The sequence below is a fragment of the Eretmochelys imbricata genome, chromosome 10 (genome assembly GCF_965152235.1).
Source record: "Eretmochelys imbricata isolate rEreImb1 chromosome 10, rEreImb1.hap1, whole genome shotgun sequence".
Classification (NCBI taxonomy): domain Eukaryota; kingdom Metazoa; phylum Chordata; order Testudines; family Cheloniidae; genus Eretmochelys; species Eretmochelys imbricata.
Window position 1 is genome coordinate 78,484,752 of NC_135581.1, and position 18,202 is coordinate 78,502,953.

General features: G+C 48.5%; 1 protein-coding gene across 1 annotated transcript in view; it reads right to left on the reverse strand.

Moving 5' to 3' along the window:
* Positions 1–18,202, reverse strand: part of IGDCC4 (immunoglobulin superfamily DCC subclass member 4) — a 176,887-nt gene that overhangs the window by 29,090 nt on the left and 129,595 nt on the right. Inside the window, exons 8-14 of the mRNA XM_077829341.1 lie at positions 16,328–16,633; positions 14,316–14,453; positions 12,218–12,388; positions 11,234–11,467; positions 3,194–3,301; positions 1,681–1,864; positions 787–914 (exon numbers count right to left, since the gene is read on the reverse strand). Coding sequence (XP_077685467.1) covers positions 787–914; positions 1,681–1,864; positions 3,194–3,301; positions 11,234–11,467; positions 12,218–12,388; positions 14,316–14,453; positions 16,328–16,633 — 1,269 coding nt within the window. The remainder of the gene's footprint in view (positions 1–786; positions 915–1,680; positions 1,865–3,193; positions 3,302–11,233; positions 11,468–12,217; positions 12,389–14,315; positions 14,454–16,327; positions 16,634–18,202) is intronic.

Consider the following 18,202-nt stretch of genomic DNA (forward strand, 5'->3'; position numbering starts at 1 on the left):
ATCTACCACTCCTCCCAGTTTAATATCATCCGCAAATGATAGTCAGTTAAAAGTCAGTTAACTCCACTCCCAAAGCAGCCACTGGAGGTTGCTATTGGACAAGAGAGGTTATCCCCTGACTTACCGGAGCTAGCCATGTTCCCCAGGGCTCTCAGCCTCTGCCAGCCCTAGGGCAGAGTGGGAGGCTCAAACTCCTGCCACTGCCTCTACACAAACACGCTAGGCTCAACGACTCTCATTTTGACAACATCTGTCAGCCGTAGCCAGCACCCATTGCTCAAAGCAACCCCCAGGGCAGCCCCGGGCACCTCACTAGAAAGCAGGATTTCTTAGAGAAAATCCCCCACCCCCACCCCAAGAAAACAAAAGAAAACTCAAATCTGAAATAAACATAATTGCCCTGATTCATATCAATTGCTCTTCTCGAGTTCTGCCTCCATTCCTCTGTGGTTACAAAGCCAAGTCCAATGGCAGCATCTCTTCAGTGGGCTTTGGACCGGTTCTTGGGCTTTCAAATGGCTCTCAGCCTCCATTGATGCAGAAGAGGACTGAGGGATGACAAGAGACAGTGAGGCGGATTCCCAGGCCTTTCAGCGTACAAGCACGTTACATCTGCTGAGTGAGTGCACAGAGGGAACGACAGAATTGGCAGCTGAAAACGGTCTTCAGAGATTTACGTCATTGCTCCACTAGTGGGCAAGGCACATGAGGTGAGACTGGCCTTCCTCCAATCAGGGAGAGCTCCGTGAGTTTGGGGATTTATGTTCACCACGGTGCGGTACTTACGGTCAGGAAGGGTGAACCTCTCCACCACGCTGCCGAATGGTCCGTCAATCCCAACTCCATTAGACTGGACTGCAAACTCATACTTGGTATAGGGTTTCAATCCACTGATGAGAATAGCTTCATCGGAACTGCCAAGGAATACAGACACGCAGGGCAGATTAACACAGGCTGGGGTCCCATTGCTGGCCACCTCAGCAACTTACCAGGCGCCCATGGGCCAGAGAAGATGTGAGTGCAATGGAGCGGATCAAATTCTATCACAAGTCTCACTATCTTTCATATGTTTCTTAAAGTCCAAGCTCCAGGAGTCATGGGATTACGTGAGAATCACAGCTTCCATTCAAATAAAAGTATGTTTCTAGCCTTCATGACAGTTCATTTATTTATGATTTTCTTGCAGAGAAAAGATTGAAAACGTGACCCCGCTAAAGCCTCAAAACCCAGAAGACAAATATACGAGCCACGCCAAATTTGTTATATATATATTTTTAAATGTCACGATTTTTAAACCAAAACCCTGTATTTTTTTTAAATGTCATGATCTCTCAATATTTGGGGCTGAAAATACTTCAGCTGGCTTTATCCTTAATACAAAGATGTGGAAACTACAGATCCCAGCATGCAGTGCAGGCTGGCCCCTACAAATCAAGATGGAAAAATGCCTGCTTTCTCCTAAGCCCCACCTCTGTGTTTCAGATAGGGACCATTCCCCAGGAGCCGCATTTTGCCCAGCCCTGATTTAGAATTGAGCTAATGGATACAAGTCAGAGTCACATGCGTCCTGGACATACTAAACCACCCCGCCGCCAGGTTTCCCACGTTTCTCCCGTATGTTTGTTTTCTTTCCAACAAGGAAGCTGTTGTGTCGCTCAGCCTGTTGCACGACACACTTACCTTGTGTAGTAAGTGACAAGAGAGGCATTTTTCAGTCCCCAAGGGCTGAAACGCACGGTGTAATTGACGATCTTGACAGTCGTGAAGTCTGGTTTCTTCCACCTGAGCCAAATTGAGGTTGAACTGTTGGACTCTGCATAGACATGGGCTGGGGGCAGCGGGGGACCCTTCTGAACTGGAGGGTCTATGGTACATGAAGGAAGAAGAAAGAAATACACATGTATCAGTGGCATGGGACAGAGAAGAGCAGTCATTGCTGATGAATCAAGAGGAGGATGGGCCCAGTGGTTAGAGCACTAGCCTGGGGAGACCTGGGCTCAGTTCTCTATTCTGCCACAGGCTTCCTATGTGACCTTGGGCAAGTCACTTAGTTACTCTCTGCCTCAGTTCCCCATCTGTGCAATGGGGATAACTGCCCTGCCTCCCAGGATGTGCGAGGATAAATTAATTAAAGATTGCCAGCTGCTCAGATTCAATTGTACTGGGCAACATAAGTACTACGATTTAGTCATGGAGGTCACAGAAGTCACAGAATCCGTGGCTTCCAGCGACCTCCGTGACTTCAGCCTGCAGCAGTGGGGAGCTGCAGGGTCCCACCCCTACCCCCGCCCGCGGGGGTAGGGATCTCTAGTGTACCCCCGCCCGTGGGGGTAGGGATCTCTAGTGTACCCCCGCTGCCTCTGGTGGCCCCTGGAGCTCCAAGCCGCCACAGAGTGTTGAGGTACCCCACAGCTCCTGGCCCCCGCGGGCAGCAGGGGAACCCCCGACCTCCCAGCCATTGTGGGCATGGGCGGCAGGGGAACCCCCAAGCTCCCGGCCACTGCAGCTGGGGGGAGACACCCAGAGCTGCGGGCAGCAGGGGTACCCCACAGCCCCCAGCTGCTGCAGGCAGTGGGGGCCCTGGCAGCTTCCAGCCATGGGCGGTAGGACCTTGAACTCTGACACCCAATCCGCAGTGGGGGCCCCCGGAGCTCCTAGCCCCTGCGCAGCCGCCCCGCTGCAGCTGGTGTGGGCACCCACAGATCCCCATTTTGTCTCAGATCTTTTTAGTAAAAGTCAGGGACAGGTCACGGCTTCCATGAATTTTTCTTTGTTGCCCATGACCTGTCCGTGACTTTTACTAAAAATATCTGTGACAAAATCTTAGCCTTAACCATGAACAGATAGAATACGCTTTGTGGAGCACAATAATGGCCTAATTTCACCACTAAGGGAAACAAATAATGAAACTGACGCATTTGTCTGTATTATTATTTATCTGTATTACCCACTTTTTGGTGGCTCTAAAAATTCGGATGGCCCTGCTCATTCTCCATGGAAGTGATTATGTTTGACACCAGTGCTAGATCACGACTGCTGTCTCTTTGATTCCTAAATGTCTGCCTCCATATCTTTATCCCAGACCTTTATCTTAGACCCCCGGGCAGAGCAGAAGAGAGCAGAACATGTGGGCAGAAGCTCACGGGTGAAATAGCTCAGAAGTGCCCTATGAAGTCACAGGGGTATTGCTTACCTACTGCCGTCGCTGATGCCTTTTCTGTTTTGCCCTTCCATACAGCTGCGTAGCCATCTTCATGCTTACTGAACGCCACCAGCTTCACCTCATAGAGTCTCCCCGGGGCTGGAAAAATGAACGATGTTTCTGGTTGCAAAAATCACTCAGCAGAAGTTAATCTTTGCCCAATCTCAACAGAGCTGCACTGGCTTAAAAACATTCAGATTCCACATTCAGATATTAGCGAATTCATCAGGCTACAACCACCCTACGAAGTGTTATCATCCCCGTTTTATCGATGGGGAAACCAAGGCCAAGAGAGGCAAGGTGACTTGCTCAGGGTCACCGATTGAGTCAGTGGCAGAGCCAATATAATAAGAACTCACGATTTCCTGACCCCCAATCCTGTGTGCCTGCCTCTATCACTGAAGGTAGCATCATGTTGCATTAAAGCTTCATCATGACATTGTCCCACAGAGCAAGATGACTGCGTTTAAGAGGTCCCGGGAGTTGTTCGAGGAGCTATGAATGTCCTGCAAGCATTGGAGCAGGATTATCTGGGAAAACCCGGATGGGTGGTAACCCAATGGCCTCTCCAAAGATAGGTGACACATTAATACTCTTTGCTCCAGTTGCTTTACCCAGTAATTTAGGGCTAGATCCTCAGATTGATTGCTTAGATACTGCACTAACGAGTGCTCTAAGAAATATCTTAGACCTTACTCCCTTTTGCTCCCATCCCAGACCAACCTACCACAGAACACAAGCGTATTTACTTCTCTCCCCCTTGCACATGCCCACACACATACACACACGTGTGCTAGAGCTGACCATCCAAAGTAAACAAAAGCATCACATTAAATTTAACCTTGTAACTCAACAACACCCTTGCAAATCTACAAAACAAAATCAATCACCTTCTAATTATGCAGAGGGCCCTTCAGCAGCCCCTTAGCCTAGTGGGAGAACTTCTCTCATGGTGTGACTGTGCCAATGACCTCTGCTCAGGGAAAGCCCAGTTCATGTATTCTGATCAGAAGGATACATTGTACAGCCACGGGGAGGGGGTATTTTTAAAGACACAGTGCTGGATCCTGCAATTCCTTGCACCTTGAAAACTTCTATTAAAGTTGACAAGAATTTTTGGTGCACACAGAAGCACAGGATCGGTCCCAATCTGTCTCATCTACCAAGAGAAATTCTTACAGTCAGAAAAACTCTGGTGCGCACAACAACAAACAGAGCCTACCGCTTTCTCAGACACAGCTGCTTTAATAATAAAGCCAGGCGCCTTCAGAAAGGAAACAGAGATCCCCGTTTCAAGTGAAATTCTCCCACTGACCCCAAACGGGGTTGCAGGAAAAGGCCCAGAATATCTCCCGGCAGCATTAGCTGCGCTTTCGTTAGTTCCGACAACGGACACCAAACTTAGCTCACACAGTCCAAAAGGCCGTTGCAAAGCTTGCCTGCCTCTTTCTTCTGGTCTTTCACAAACTAGAAGCCTCTCCTGCCATGTTGGGGGACATTTTAGCAGGGATGTTTATTCAAGGAAACTACTTAAAAGATTCAAAGTTTTTAAATAGAGGGAAACTGGCAATTCTCTCTAGACATCTAGTCCCTTGTTCAGAAATGCGCTGAAAGCAGCCCATAGTCTCTTTGGTTCCCTCAGCTGCATTTAGCTGCTGAAGTTTGTTAATTAGGGATGTGCCTATTCATCCCCTGCCCCGATGGCTCACCGGCTCCTTTGCCGTGCCAATGTAAGCAGCACAAAGCCCGTCTCACTGATGCCAATTTTATTATTATTGCGCCAATTATGCTCCCAGGGCCTATTGGTGCCAATTACCCCAAGGGTGCTCGGAAGGCTGCCCTGGCTTCACAATACGTGTTCACGTTCGGAATCTAAAAACAGTTCGGCCACATTCTTCACGCTGAAAGGCTCCCCAAAGCAAACACAGTTTTGTCTCCCTCAAAAGCCGCCTGGGTGTTGCGCGATGATGAAAACAGACTGGCTGACCTGCATTCATGCCTCCTCTGACAAAGGAGAGCCTCTTAAATTCACTGAGGCAGGGGCTATCATTGTTGGACTACAGAGTCGCTGAATTCTCAGGCTCAGTGGCACGTAACTGATCAATGGCCCCGCTCCACAAACGCTTGCTCAGAGTTTCACTCTGTGCGTTACTTTCTCAGCTTCACAAAACCTTCTGAGAGGAACACTGGGAAATGAGTCTGGTTTGGGAGTTAGGGCAAGAAGGAAGATGTTGCAAAATGGACAACTTGCCCTGGAAGAAATAGCACGAAGACAGGAAGGAAAGGCCAAGTTTCACTGTGCCCGCATACACTGTTAATACAGTAACGACTTTTTTCCTTTAAAACATCATGGCCAAAATTTTACAATGATGAGAGTCTAAAGTCAGGCTCCTAAATCCCCATTTAGGCACTTAACTTAGAACCCAGATTTCCAGGAGTGCAAGTATCCAGCAGATCCCATTGACACCAGAAGTTGCAGCCGGGTGCTCAGTACTTATATAGGAATTACCAGACTGGATCAGACCTGAGGTCCATTTAGCCCAGTCTGGGAGAGTGGCCAGCACCAGATGCTTCAGAGGAAGGTACAGGAAACCATACAGCAAGCGGACGTGAGATAATCTGCTCCTCATCCTGATCTCTAATAGAGATTGTGAAACACGAAGTTTGATACTGCAAACTTTCTGCAAGGGGCAGCAGTTATAACTCTGGAGATTCTTAGCATCAATTTTTGCCACTTATGCAATCTAGAAGCTGGGATTTGTATCTGCGACCCCTGGCATACGAATCCGGATCATTTCCACTGCACCACCTAGCCACTGACAATCAGGCCACGTTGGTTTTCGAAAGCTGGAGTTAGGCTCCTGTTTCTTATAATCAAGGCTCAGAAGTTCAATATCTGAAAGCTTACAGACTTGACGTTTTATCAACCTTTCAAGAATTGCTATCGAAGCTAGCAGGCAGGGTGAAAACAGATCTATTTTGTTATATCCCCTTATATATGTGTATGCCTATATTAAATTGATCCAGAATAATCTAGGCTGCATCGCTTCAAATATGGGATCTGGATGGCTGTATTATTTCCAATAGACTAATATATATTTTTGCATTCATTTTCTTCAGTGCTCATTTGGGCATTAACTCTCCCACCCTTTCTCAGGCTAAAAAGTACCTGGTACCGCCCCCAAAGTAAGGTACTACTTACTAGCCATTAACATGGATGGCACAATTAGGCCCTCAGTGTTTCTTTTTCTTCTAGATCCCGGCCCTTGGGTTACATTCCGTTACTAGTGATTAATTGCTAGAGTCAGGCCTAGAATGTCCACTGAAATCAGTGAGAATTCTTGGAGCCAACACACGTCAGGATTAAGCCCGGAACGACAGACTTGTGTTGATTACAATGTCCCATTTCTCCTATTTCCTGCACAATGATTTTCCTGACTCTGTTCCCTTTTTAATACTTTGCAGTTCCTTATCCAATCCCTCGTCCCAACTGAATTGCGATATTCTCGCCAAGTGCCCATGATCCAGATTGTGCAATCCTGACTCGTACATGTAGCCTCAATGAAATCAACACCTGCTTGTGTGAGCTGGCGCCCACCAGTGCAAGGTTGCACAGTCTAGCCTTAAATTAGCATGCTCATACTTCGACTCTTGCTGGGTTTTCACACTCCCCTGCCTTCCCCATCACCTTTGCATTCTCAGCGTACACTAGGCGCTTCTACCCCATCCCTTTTCCAAGCCCCCAAGAGCTCGTCATTCCACAGAAAAGCAAAAGAGGATGCTCCCAACTGGAAGACAGTTCAGCCTCTTCATGAAGTTACGCTAGTTAATCCACGTCAGCCCCATCATAAGGAAACCATCAAGAGATGATTGATGCCCAAATTTAAGGAAGTAATTACGGATGAACAAGTGATGTTCTGAGCACTGATGTGCCGGAGCATTTGGAACCAATTCAGATCATTCCTGAGCCACTCTCCTTGCTGGTTTGTCAGTGGTAAGGACAGTACATGATGTACAGATGTGGTTTCCTCCATGCAGTAATTACAGATCTAAATTCTTCAGAGTGGCTTGTAACTGCTAACACCCTCTCCAGGCTACGAGTAGACACAGCTGTAAAGCGATTCTAGACGGGGAAAGTTTATTTAGTGGTGACATAAGTTAGCCTCCCAGGTCCTATATATTGACTGTTAAACCATCCATAATATATGTGAGGTGTGTAAATCAAGCTAGCAAGCACACTCAGACTGCTGTTTCAACAGCTGGCCTTTGTCAACAAAGCAAAATGCTGCACTACATGGGGCCAGATCCTCAGCTGGCAAAAATCAGCACAACTGCATTGACTTCAAGGGAATTATGCTGATTTTACACTAGCTGAAGATCAGTCCCATAGAGCCCTATATATTGTACCTCTGAGCCTAGTAATTAACCAACTAGTTACAGAATGCGACAATTACAAGGGTGAGCCATGGGGCAGAGAAGGGAAACCGTCTAAGTAGGAGAGTCCTATTTCAAGAGTACTCGTGGCATGTCGGCATGTCGGATTTCTTATCAGTTGGTTAATTAACTAATTACTCTAGTCAGATACTATACAGATAGTCTATTGTAGTAAATGGTTACAAGCACCTTGTTAGCTAAAGTTGTCCTTCAGATCTGATTGCGGCTTATTATCCCAGCTGTGACTCAGACTCATTCTCTGACCACCAGCTCTGAACCTTTTTGCCTCAATTTTTCTCCTCTGTAAAATGGGGAAAATAATACCAACCTGAGAGCAGTGTGATGAGGATTAACTCACGGCTGTATTTTAATCTGGAGCAGACATCTCATGTGCTTTTTAACCTTAAGTAACAAACACACTTGGCTGCATTAGAGATGCATCTTACATACACTGTATGTAAGAGAGCAGTATGATTGCTCACAGCTCCAGTATGAAACTGGAGAAAAGCCTGTTGAGAGCCTTTGGGTTAAGTTTAGACGCGAGAGCAACAAGGGTGATGTCATGATGGGCGTGTGCTATAGACCACCAGACCAGGACGGGGAGGCTTTCTTCGGACAACTAACAGAAGTTTCCAGATCACAGGCCCTGGTTCTCATGGGGGACTTCAACTACCCTGACATCTGCTGGGAGAGCAAAACAGCAGTGCACAGACAATCCAGGAAGTTTTTGGAGAGTGTTCGGGACAACTTCCTGGTGCAAGTGCTGGAGGAACCAACTAGGGGCCATGCTCCTCTTGACCTGCTGCTCACGAACAGGGAAGAATTGGTAGGGGAAGTAGAAGTGGGTGGCAACCTAGGCAGCTGTGACCATGAGATGGTCGTGTTCAGGATCCTGACAAAAGGAAGAAAGGAGAGCAGCAGAATACAGACCCTGGACTTTAGAAAAGCAGACTTTGACTCCCTCAGGGAACTGATGGGCAGGATCCCCTGGGAGGCTAATGAGGGGGAAAGGAGTCCAGGCGAGCTGGCTGTATTTTAAAGAAGCCTTATTGAGGGTGCAGGAACAAACCATCCCAATGTGCAGAAAGAATAGCAAGTACGGCAGGCCACCACCTTAGCTTAACAGAGAAATCGTCGGTGAACTTAAACACAAAAAGGAATCTTACAAGAAGTAGAAACTTGGTCAGATGAATTGGGAGGAGTATAAAGATATTGCTCGAGCATGCAGGGGTGTCATCAGGAAGGCCAAAGCACAGTTAGAGTTGCAGCTAGCAAGGGATGTGAAGGGTAATAAGAAGAGTTTCCACAGGTATGTTAGCAACAAGAATGTGGTCAGGGAAAGTGTGGGACCCTTACTGAATGGGGGAGGCAACCTAGTGACAGAGGATGTGGAAAAAGCTGAAGTACTCAATGCTTTTTTTGCCTCAGTCTTCACAGACAAGGTCAGCTCCCAGACTGCTGCACTGGGCAGCACAGTATGGGGAGGAGGTGAGCAGCCCTCAGTGGTGAAAGAACAGGTTAATGACTGTTTAGAAAAGCTGGACGTGCACAAGTCCATGGGTCCGGATCTATTGCATCCGAGGGTGCTGAGGGAGTTGGCTGATGTGATTGCAGAGCCACTGGCCATTATCTTTGAAAACTCGTGGTGATCGGGGGAGGTCCTGGCCGATTGGAAAAAGGAAAATATAGTGCCCAACTTTAAAAAAACGAAGAAGGAGGATCCTGGGAACTACAGACTGGTCAGCCTCACCTCAGGCCCTGGAAAAATCATGGAGCAGGTCCTCAAGGAATCCATTTTGAAGCACTTGGAGGAGAGGAAGGTGATCAGGAACAGTCAGCGTGGATTCACCAAGGGTAAGTCATGCCTGACCAACTTGATTGCCTTCTGTGATGTGATAACTGCCTCTGTGGACATGGGAAAAGCGGTGGACATGATATACCTTGACTTTAGCAAAGCTTTTGATACGGTCTCCCACAGTATTCTTGTCAGCAAGTTAAAGAAGTATGGGCTGGATGAATGGACTATAAGGTGGATGGAAAGTTGGCTAGATAGTCAGGCTCAACGGATAGTGATCAATGGCTCAATGTCTAGTTGGCAGCTGGTATCAAGCGGAGTGCCCCAGGGGTTGGTCCTGGGACTGGTTTTGTTCAAAATCTTCATTAATGATCAGGAGGATGAGCGTGGATTGCATTCTCAGTGAGTCTGCAGATGACACCAAGCTGGAGGGAGAGGTTGATATGCTGGAGGGTAGGGATAGGGTCCAGAGTGACCTAGACAAATTGGAGGATTGGGCCAAAAGAAATCTGATGAGGTTCAACAAGGACAAGTGAAGAGTCCTGCACTTAGGAAGAAAGAATCCCATGCACCGCTACAGGCTGGCGACTGACTGGCTAAGCAGCAGTTCTGCAGAAAAGGACCTGGGGATTACAGTGGACAAGAAGCTGGATATGAGAGTCAGCAGTGTGCCCTTGTTGCCAAGAAGGCTAATGGCCTATTGGGCTGTATTAGTAGGAGCATTGCCAGTAGATTGAGGGAAGTGATTATTCCCCTCTATTCAGCACTGGTAAGGCCACATCTGGAGTATTGCATTCAGTTTTGGGCCCTCCACTACAGAAAGGATGTGGACAAATTGGAGAGAGTTCAGCAGAGGGCAACTAAAATGATTAGGGGGCTGGAGCACATGACTTATGAGGAGAGGCTGAGGGAACTGGGGTTATTTAGTCTGCTGAAGAGAAGAGTGAGGGGGAATTTGACAGCAGCCTTCAATTACCTGAAGCGGTGTTCCAAAGAGGATGGAGCTGGGCTGTTCTCAGTGGTGGCAGATGACAGAACAAGGAGTAATGGTCTCAAGTTGCAGTGGGGGAGGTCTAGGTTGGATATTGGAAAAACGTTTTCACTAGGAGGGTGGTGAAGCACTGGAATAGGTTCCCTAGGGAGGTGGTGGAATCTCCATCCTTAGAAGTTTTTAAGGCCCGGCTTGACATAGCCCTGGCTGGGATGATTTAGTTGGGGATTGGTCCTGCTTTGAGCAGTGGGTTGGACTAGATGACCTCCTGAGGTCCCTTCCAACCCTCATCTTCTGTGATTCTATGAGAGGTTCTTAGAAATATGTAGGTGGGGACAGATGATTGTTGTGACCTGAGTTTTGAGATACGAACGTAGGATACACCAACCATTTCAATCTGTGCTTCACCAGATATTATTTAATCACGGATTAGAGAATAATCTGTCACTACATTAGCTTTCAGGAGTTTCTGCATTTTAATATTTACTATTATGAAAATAATTTAGCATTCGGATCCTGCACTGACAGGTGGTCTCACAAGTACCTGAAAGAGACAGAGGTTAATTTCTGCCCCCTAAACTCTCAGTACACTCATCCCTTGCAACAGTTTGGCTAAAGACTTAACAGTGGGAGGAGCTTTAGAAGTCAGGTACATTCAGCAGACTCTGTAAGATGCAATGGTACAGCTGAAGGGCTTGCAGCCAAAGAACTTTGCCCCTTCTTAGAAGTTCTTGATCACGACCTCCTTGCACTGCAAGGTGGAACCACGGTGCCGGTACATGTTGGTAAGAAGTAGACTTAACCAGCTAACCTAGTCGAGTTAACTCATACTGCTTCATTTTCTTCTTTAGCTTTATGGGCCCCACATCCCAGCTCTCCTCTTCCGTGCCATCAGAGGGGTTTTCGTCACTTGACTCTTCTGTGCCCACTTCCCGGTAGTACAGCTTGTAGCCTGAAATCTGGGCGTGGTTGGCTGGGGGTTGCCAAGTGACCAGGAGGGATTCCATTTTCGCTCGGACCTTTAATTCTGTCGGGGCAAATGGAACTAGAAAAACAAGAGGAAAGAAACCCACATTTCAGCAACTCCTCGGTGTTTCCTTGCTTTGCTAAGGGGCTTCCTTCTCTCCACCCCTGAAGGACAGGCAGGGTCTATCCCAGGGAGGGGACATGCCCCTGATGTGGCAGAGAGGAGCGGTCACAATTCTGTCACTGCATGGGCCAACCAGATAAACACAGAATAACAGAACTGATGTTCATCTACATAGCAAGGGGGTGCAGTCTAGCAGGCAGAACTGGTGATTGGGAGCTACTGTGGTGGGGTGGAGTTTACCTGCCCTATTTTGAGTTAGCTACAGCACCACCTTTACGGCTGCTGTCTGTTGGCTCTGCGTTCATTTTGGTATGTTAATTTTGTCGACCCACTTCCAGACATGTCCACACTCATTTTTCATCAGCCCTTGCTTATAACCTGCAGCCTGAGGAAGATCTGGGAGGTGGTGGGGAGAAGGACCCATCACCAACACACCCAGCAGCAAGGGACAGGGGAAAGCATTCTGGTTTCCTACACTAAATGGAAACCTAGGGAAGGGGTTCTGGTGTGCCTGGGACCTAGTGCTACAATTCTCTAGTGTAGACACAACCTTATGTGAGGTTGGATAAGCCGTATAGTCTAACTGCCTCAGCTTCCCCATCTGTGAAATGGGGATCATGGTATTGACCTCCCACCCTCATGGCGGTGCTGTTCCAAGCCCCAGCGAAGAGAAAGGAGCTATGCCACGCACACCACGCCCCCTACCGTGTGTTTGGTTGTCCTTGTCAGGAGTACGGTGCTGCGTCCACTCTGACGGGGCCCCATACCCTGCACTGGTGCTGGCCGCAATGCGCACTTTGTAGACTTTATTGGGATGGAGTGACTCAAGGGTGATTTGCGTCTCATTTGCACCCACCTCGGTGGAAGAGATCTGATCTGCCAGAGCCAAGGAAACCCCAGTTAGACTTCTTTATTCCAATCCGAGTGAATTCACCCCTGTGCCGAGGGCCAGCAGAGCGAGATCCGGACTACAAATAAGCTGAGGTGAGACTTGCATGGTGCACTGTGCTGGCCTTCGGCCCAGAGGCAAACTTCCCTCCAGGTCACATTGTCACGTAACAGCGCGATGATGATTTATAACTAGAGACGGGCCAAAACTGGAATCGTGATTCAGCAATCCCTTTCCGGCTTCGATTCTGGGTCACATTCAGAACAGGAAGGGGTCTGTTCTCCCCACTGAACACACACAATTCCAGTATGGATACAGCAGGAATCGTGAGACAGCGTGAAGCTGGCAGAAATCTCACGAGAACAGCTGATGGAGTGAAATTTCCACCCTTCTAGATGGTGGACATCTCAATACCTTGGGCCAAAATCTCAGAAGAGCCCCTACTGAGATTTTGGTGCCATCAAATCTGCAGCCAAATGCTAGCCTGAATTAACTGATATGAACCAAGAACCTACCCCTGACTCACGGCATTTCAAATCCAGCCTAAATCTAATCCAAACCCAGACCCAAATTTGAACACTGCCTCCTCAGATCATCTCTGTTATAAGGTACGTTCAGCTAAAGATTTAAACAGAGCCTGGTGGGAGATTTCCATTGGAGCTGCAAAGATCAGCCTTGCTAGAGATTCAAACAGTGGCCCTATGGTTAATGTAAAGGTCACGTTTAAACGATTCACCCTGTTTGAGCTCCTGTGGGAATTTTGCCCCAGTTCTTTAACATTAAGACTGCGTCTACACTGCAGTTGGGAGGTGTGTTTCCAGGCGCAGGCAGACAAACGTGTGCTCCAGCTACTGCACTAACAGCAGCCGTGTGGAAGCTGCAGGTCTGGCGGCAGCTCAGGCTGGCCGCCCGAATCCAAGCACGCCCGATCCCCTGGCCCTGAGCTCAGGTGGCTAACCCGAGCTGACAGCTGTGCTGCAAAAGTCACACGGCTATTTTTAGCGCGCTAGCTCGAGCTGAGCTAGCGAAGGACTGTCTATCCACGCTGGGAATCCCACCTCCCAGCTGCAGTGCGGATACACCTTAAACAACCCCACATCACCCCCGTGGTGCACACGTTTCAAACGCTTCCCACTGACTCATCGGGTTGGGTGCAACTGCTTTTAGGCGCCGAGAATAAACCCAAGAACCAGGTGTCACAGTGCAGAACAGAAATACAGCTCAAACCCGTCACTGTCACATTCCCAATCCCCTCCCTACATCCTGGAGGTGACCAGCTGCAGAGCTAGGAAAGCTTTAGGGGTTGGGACGCCGGCACCGAAGAGAAAGTGCCCATGTCCCCACTGAAGGGTTAGTGTACTGGCTAACAATATAATAAAACCAGATAAAGCCGAAACCTGGCAAATGTGGTTACATGGGCTTGCCGGGATACCGGTTTTATTTTGACACAATGATCTGATTTATTACAATTACAATTCATCGAATGCTCTTCCCCATCTACCCCTATAATCATTACACCCCTTTCAAAACACATAAAACACCAGGGACAGCCAGAAGTTGTTACCCTCTGGTGGTTATTTGGTGGCCCGGGTGAAATGGAATCCTCAGTCCAGTTCCCATGTGCAATGGCAGAGCTCAGCGGAGGGTGGCCACAGAATGGGCGCTGGGGAGTGAATTCCTGTCTAACCCTTTCAGGGGAGGTTTGAGGCACATCACTGGGGCAGTATGGGGACACCTGCAGGGCTGGTCTCTATGCTGTATGGATATGGATAAACAAAGGCCTCTGGGTCCTAAAGGTTTTCAGCCCGGCACCTTTTGCCAGCATTAACCATACACACAATACATTTCTGAGAACTGCAATAACGCACTCAATGCGCCAATCTTTGCTTCTCACTGAGCACATTTCCTCCTCACCTTCCTTGAGGGTGCAGTAGTCAATTTTATATTTCGTTATCTTCCCATTGCTCAGCTCCGGAGGGAGAGGCAGCCACGTCACTCTGATGTCGGCCGGGGTTGTACTTGACAGAGACAGCTGAGGAGCAGCACTGGGAACTGGGGCAAAAGCAACAAACAGATGAGACATCTCCTCAGTCCTAAACCAAGAGCAACAAGCTGCTTCAACAAGAGGCGCAACTGGGGATTAGCTCCACTTGGGAGCATGTATGTCTGAACCAAGGGGCTTCAGAGGTTCAGGGATTGGCTTTGGGATTGCCCGAGCTGACCCATTCCTCTGGGCAGGTGAACCTTGGGTGTCCTCGGTCCTGAAAGTATTGTCCCTGCAGAGCATACAATCGTAACTGCTGGGGGCATGCTGACACTCCATGCCCTCTGTTGAGTCTCACATACTTAATGCCTGTGATTGGACCACAACAGCTTCCACTTCTGTCTTTGCCCCGCTAGCATGTCAATGTCTCATTACCTGTTTGCTTCCAGAATTTAAACACAGATATCCTAAGGACGCTCAGAAATGCTCCCTGTTCCACTAAGGATTTGGGAGTTTGCTTTAGACAGGCCTATCTGCTTTCAGTTTTTTGCCATGGAAACAGAGAGATTTAATGCCACAGGGGATGGCTCAAGGATCTAAGCATCAGGTTTGAAAAACAAGTCTCCCTAGAACCACAGATTTGTATTCCAGGCAGCTGTTCATACTTCCGAGGCAGATTGTGACAGGGAGTTCACCCCACGCCAGCCCTGACGGGATTATGGTGGCTCAGAAGGGGCCAATTAACCTTCTACCGCACCGGGGGGAGAGTCAGGATTGATTGAAAAAGTCTAAGTGAAGATGAAGACCAGCTGGGCAGGAGCAGGCTGGGCTTGCATAAGCCAGGAAGTGGAGAGCTGCAGGAAGAGAGCATACAGTCACACTCTGGGCAGAGAGAGGTGGAAACCCAGGGGGAGGTGAATGCCCTGGGATCCTGTCCCAGACGGAAGGGGTTCACCCAGGGGTGGTATGGGGAAGAAAGCCTGTGGAAGGCAAAGCAGGAAGAAGCCCAGGGACAGAGCAGCAAGAGTTGAGACTGTGTAGACCTTGGATGCTGATGATAGGGTCCCTGAGTGGTAACCTGGAGTAGTGGGTGGGCCCAGGTTTCCTTAGCAGCCACTGGGGAAGTGGCACGGACTGGTAATTGGCGCGGAAGACTGAGACAGTGTATGGACAGTTGGTCCGGAGGGACTTCGGGACCGCGGCGGGGGAAGACTATAAAGTGACCCATCTGGAGGGCTGAGTCGTGAAGAGCGCGTGCTGTGAAGTACTGGAGGAGAGTCACTTCAGCAACGGAATGACCGATGGAAAGGGGCACTGGACTGTATGAGACATAATCCCCAGACCCAGCCACAAGGGGGCGCCCCCAGCAGCGACTGTATCCCATTACACAGACATCATGCAGTTTACTATGTGGGTGAATTTCAGATTAAACTTTACAAGTCATGTATGGACATTACAGATCCCATAACAGAAGGGCTTTGCCTGGTATGTGGCCAAAATTTCCCCTTAATGCCACTGTCCTACGGCATGTTATGGGCTAGTTGGCAGTGCCCTCCAGCCCCTGTGCGGCTGCATTTTGGCAGTGTTCTGTATATACTGTTTAAGAAACGCTTTGGAACACTTGGAATGAAAGGTGATAGAAATGCAAAATATAATCTTTTAATAGACTTGACTGCAGGCCTGACCCCAGTTAATGGGAGTCTTTCCGTTTGCTTCAGTGGGCTTTGGATCAAGTCCACATGGAGCAAAATCACTGTTACCTAAGTAAAAATCCAGACTGGCTGAATTCACTTCAAGTAATGGTGCCTGTGTGTCAACTGAACCAGGATCAGAAGACAGCAGGATAATATCTAATGTCTGTTGCTGCCCATGCAGATCACTATTCCCCACTCTCTGAAGAAAAAAACAAAGCATCAATAAATATCCAGTCGCAACAGGCCACCTTCGCAGCGCGTCTGGATTTCTGCAAGCTGACACCATGCTCTGGAGGGTGTCTTGTGACGTCTCCATTTGTGAAGCGTAACGATTTCTTGATCGCTGGATAATACTTTCAGACACACCCGTGCACGTCTACTCAACGCACCATCCTCCAGGGTCCGCACGATAATGGAAGAGGACGTCCGACTGGCTCCTAGCTGGGAGTATGCAACCATGTAGAAAACATAATTGGTATTGGGTTCCAGGTCTTTCACTTGAAGCTCAGTGGTATCATTATTGACAGCAAATTGGTATTCTACATTATCAGTTCCTAGAGACAATGCAAAAACCCATCATCAGTACAACCAGCAGGAAGCAAGACACTGGTCAAGTCCAAAATCAGCTCTTCCACAAGACCTACAAACTGTAACTTTCCCTCTTTGAAACCATTATACCCCTTGTCCTCCCTCTGTCACCCTCTCCCGTCATGTTCTGGCAAATCTTAACTTAGACACTGAGCTCGTCGGGCAGGGACATTAGATGCCTACGTGTGAGCGTTTTAGCCAAAGTTAAGCACCTAAATCCATACTAAGGCACCTAAATAAGCAGCCTGATTTCACGTGAGCTCTTGCTTCCCACCGACATCTGCAGACGTGGGAGATTCTCAGCTCAATTCTCTGAAAGTCAGACCCCTGATTCAGATTGTAGATGTAGACACCTACCGTCTAGGCACCCAACTTTGACCGTTTTAGTCACTGTCATTGCCCCTTGGCACCAAGTGTCTTTCTGGTGTTTTGTACATTCACTGATCATAATTAAGGCTACGCTTTAGTCACGGACGTTGTGGGAGTCACAGACTCCGTGACTTCCAGCGACCTCCGTGACTTCAGCCTGCGGTGGTTGGGAGCTGCAGGGTTCCCTGCTGCCTGTGGGGGCAGGGAGCTGTGGGGTACCGCTGCAGCAGGCGGTGGGGTACCCTGCAGTTTCCATCCACCACAGGTGGTGGGGGAACCCCCAAGCTCCTGGCCGTCCCTGGGGAACCCCCGAGCTCCTGGCTGCCCCAGGCAGCGGGGAACCCCTGGAGCTGCCAGTGGGGGAGGAACCCAACAGCTTCTGGCCCCCACGAGCAGTGGGGGCCCCCAGAGCTGCAAGCGGCTCCTAGCCCTGTGCAGCTGCCCCACTTCAGGCAGTGTGGGGACCCGCAGATCCCCATTTTGTCAGGGATATTTTTAGTAAAAGTCACGGACAGGTCACGGCTCCCATGAATTTTTCTTTTTTTGCCCGTGACCTGTCCGTGACTTTTACTAAAAATATCAGTGACAAATCTTAGCCTTAATCATAATAAGTGTACATAAAATCAAAAGGACAGCAGTGTCATACGGGAATAAAGACTAACGGAAAAGTTTTCAGCAGTGTCTACATCAATGGGATTTAAGCTCCTAAATCACCAAGGGTAAAATTTTTCAGAAGTGTCCTGATGAGCACACTACAGATGTTCACCTACTCTTCTTTCAGTTTTTCACAGCTATCCAGAAGACGGAATACTGATTTGGAAGGTAGGAAACTACTTAGTCTGGCTGGGATCCCAGATTAGAATCCCAGCATGGTTATTTCTTCATTGTATCTGTGGGATGCACCAAGGCCTGTTTCGAACATGCATTCCCCAGAGATGCTCAAGGTCAAATTTTCATCCCAGGCTTCCACTTTTGCATGGCCAAGTCTGTTCATGCAACTGATTGCATCACAAAAGTGGCCACTTGCATGCACAGAATGGGGAGATGGGCACCCAACTGCCCAATATGCATGTGCAAAACTGGTAAGTGCAATGAATTGCACGTGCAAAATTGGGTAAGAAGAGGCAGAGGTGGTCTTAAGGCTTCAAACCCTTAGCTCTGTCCCA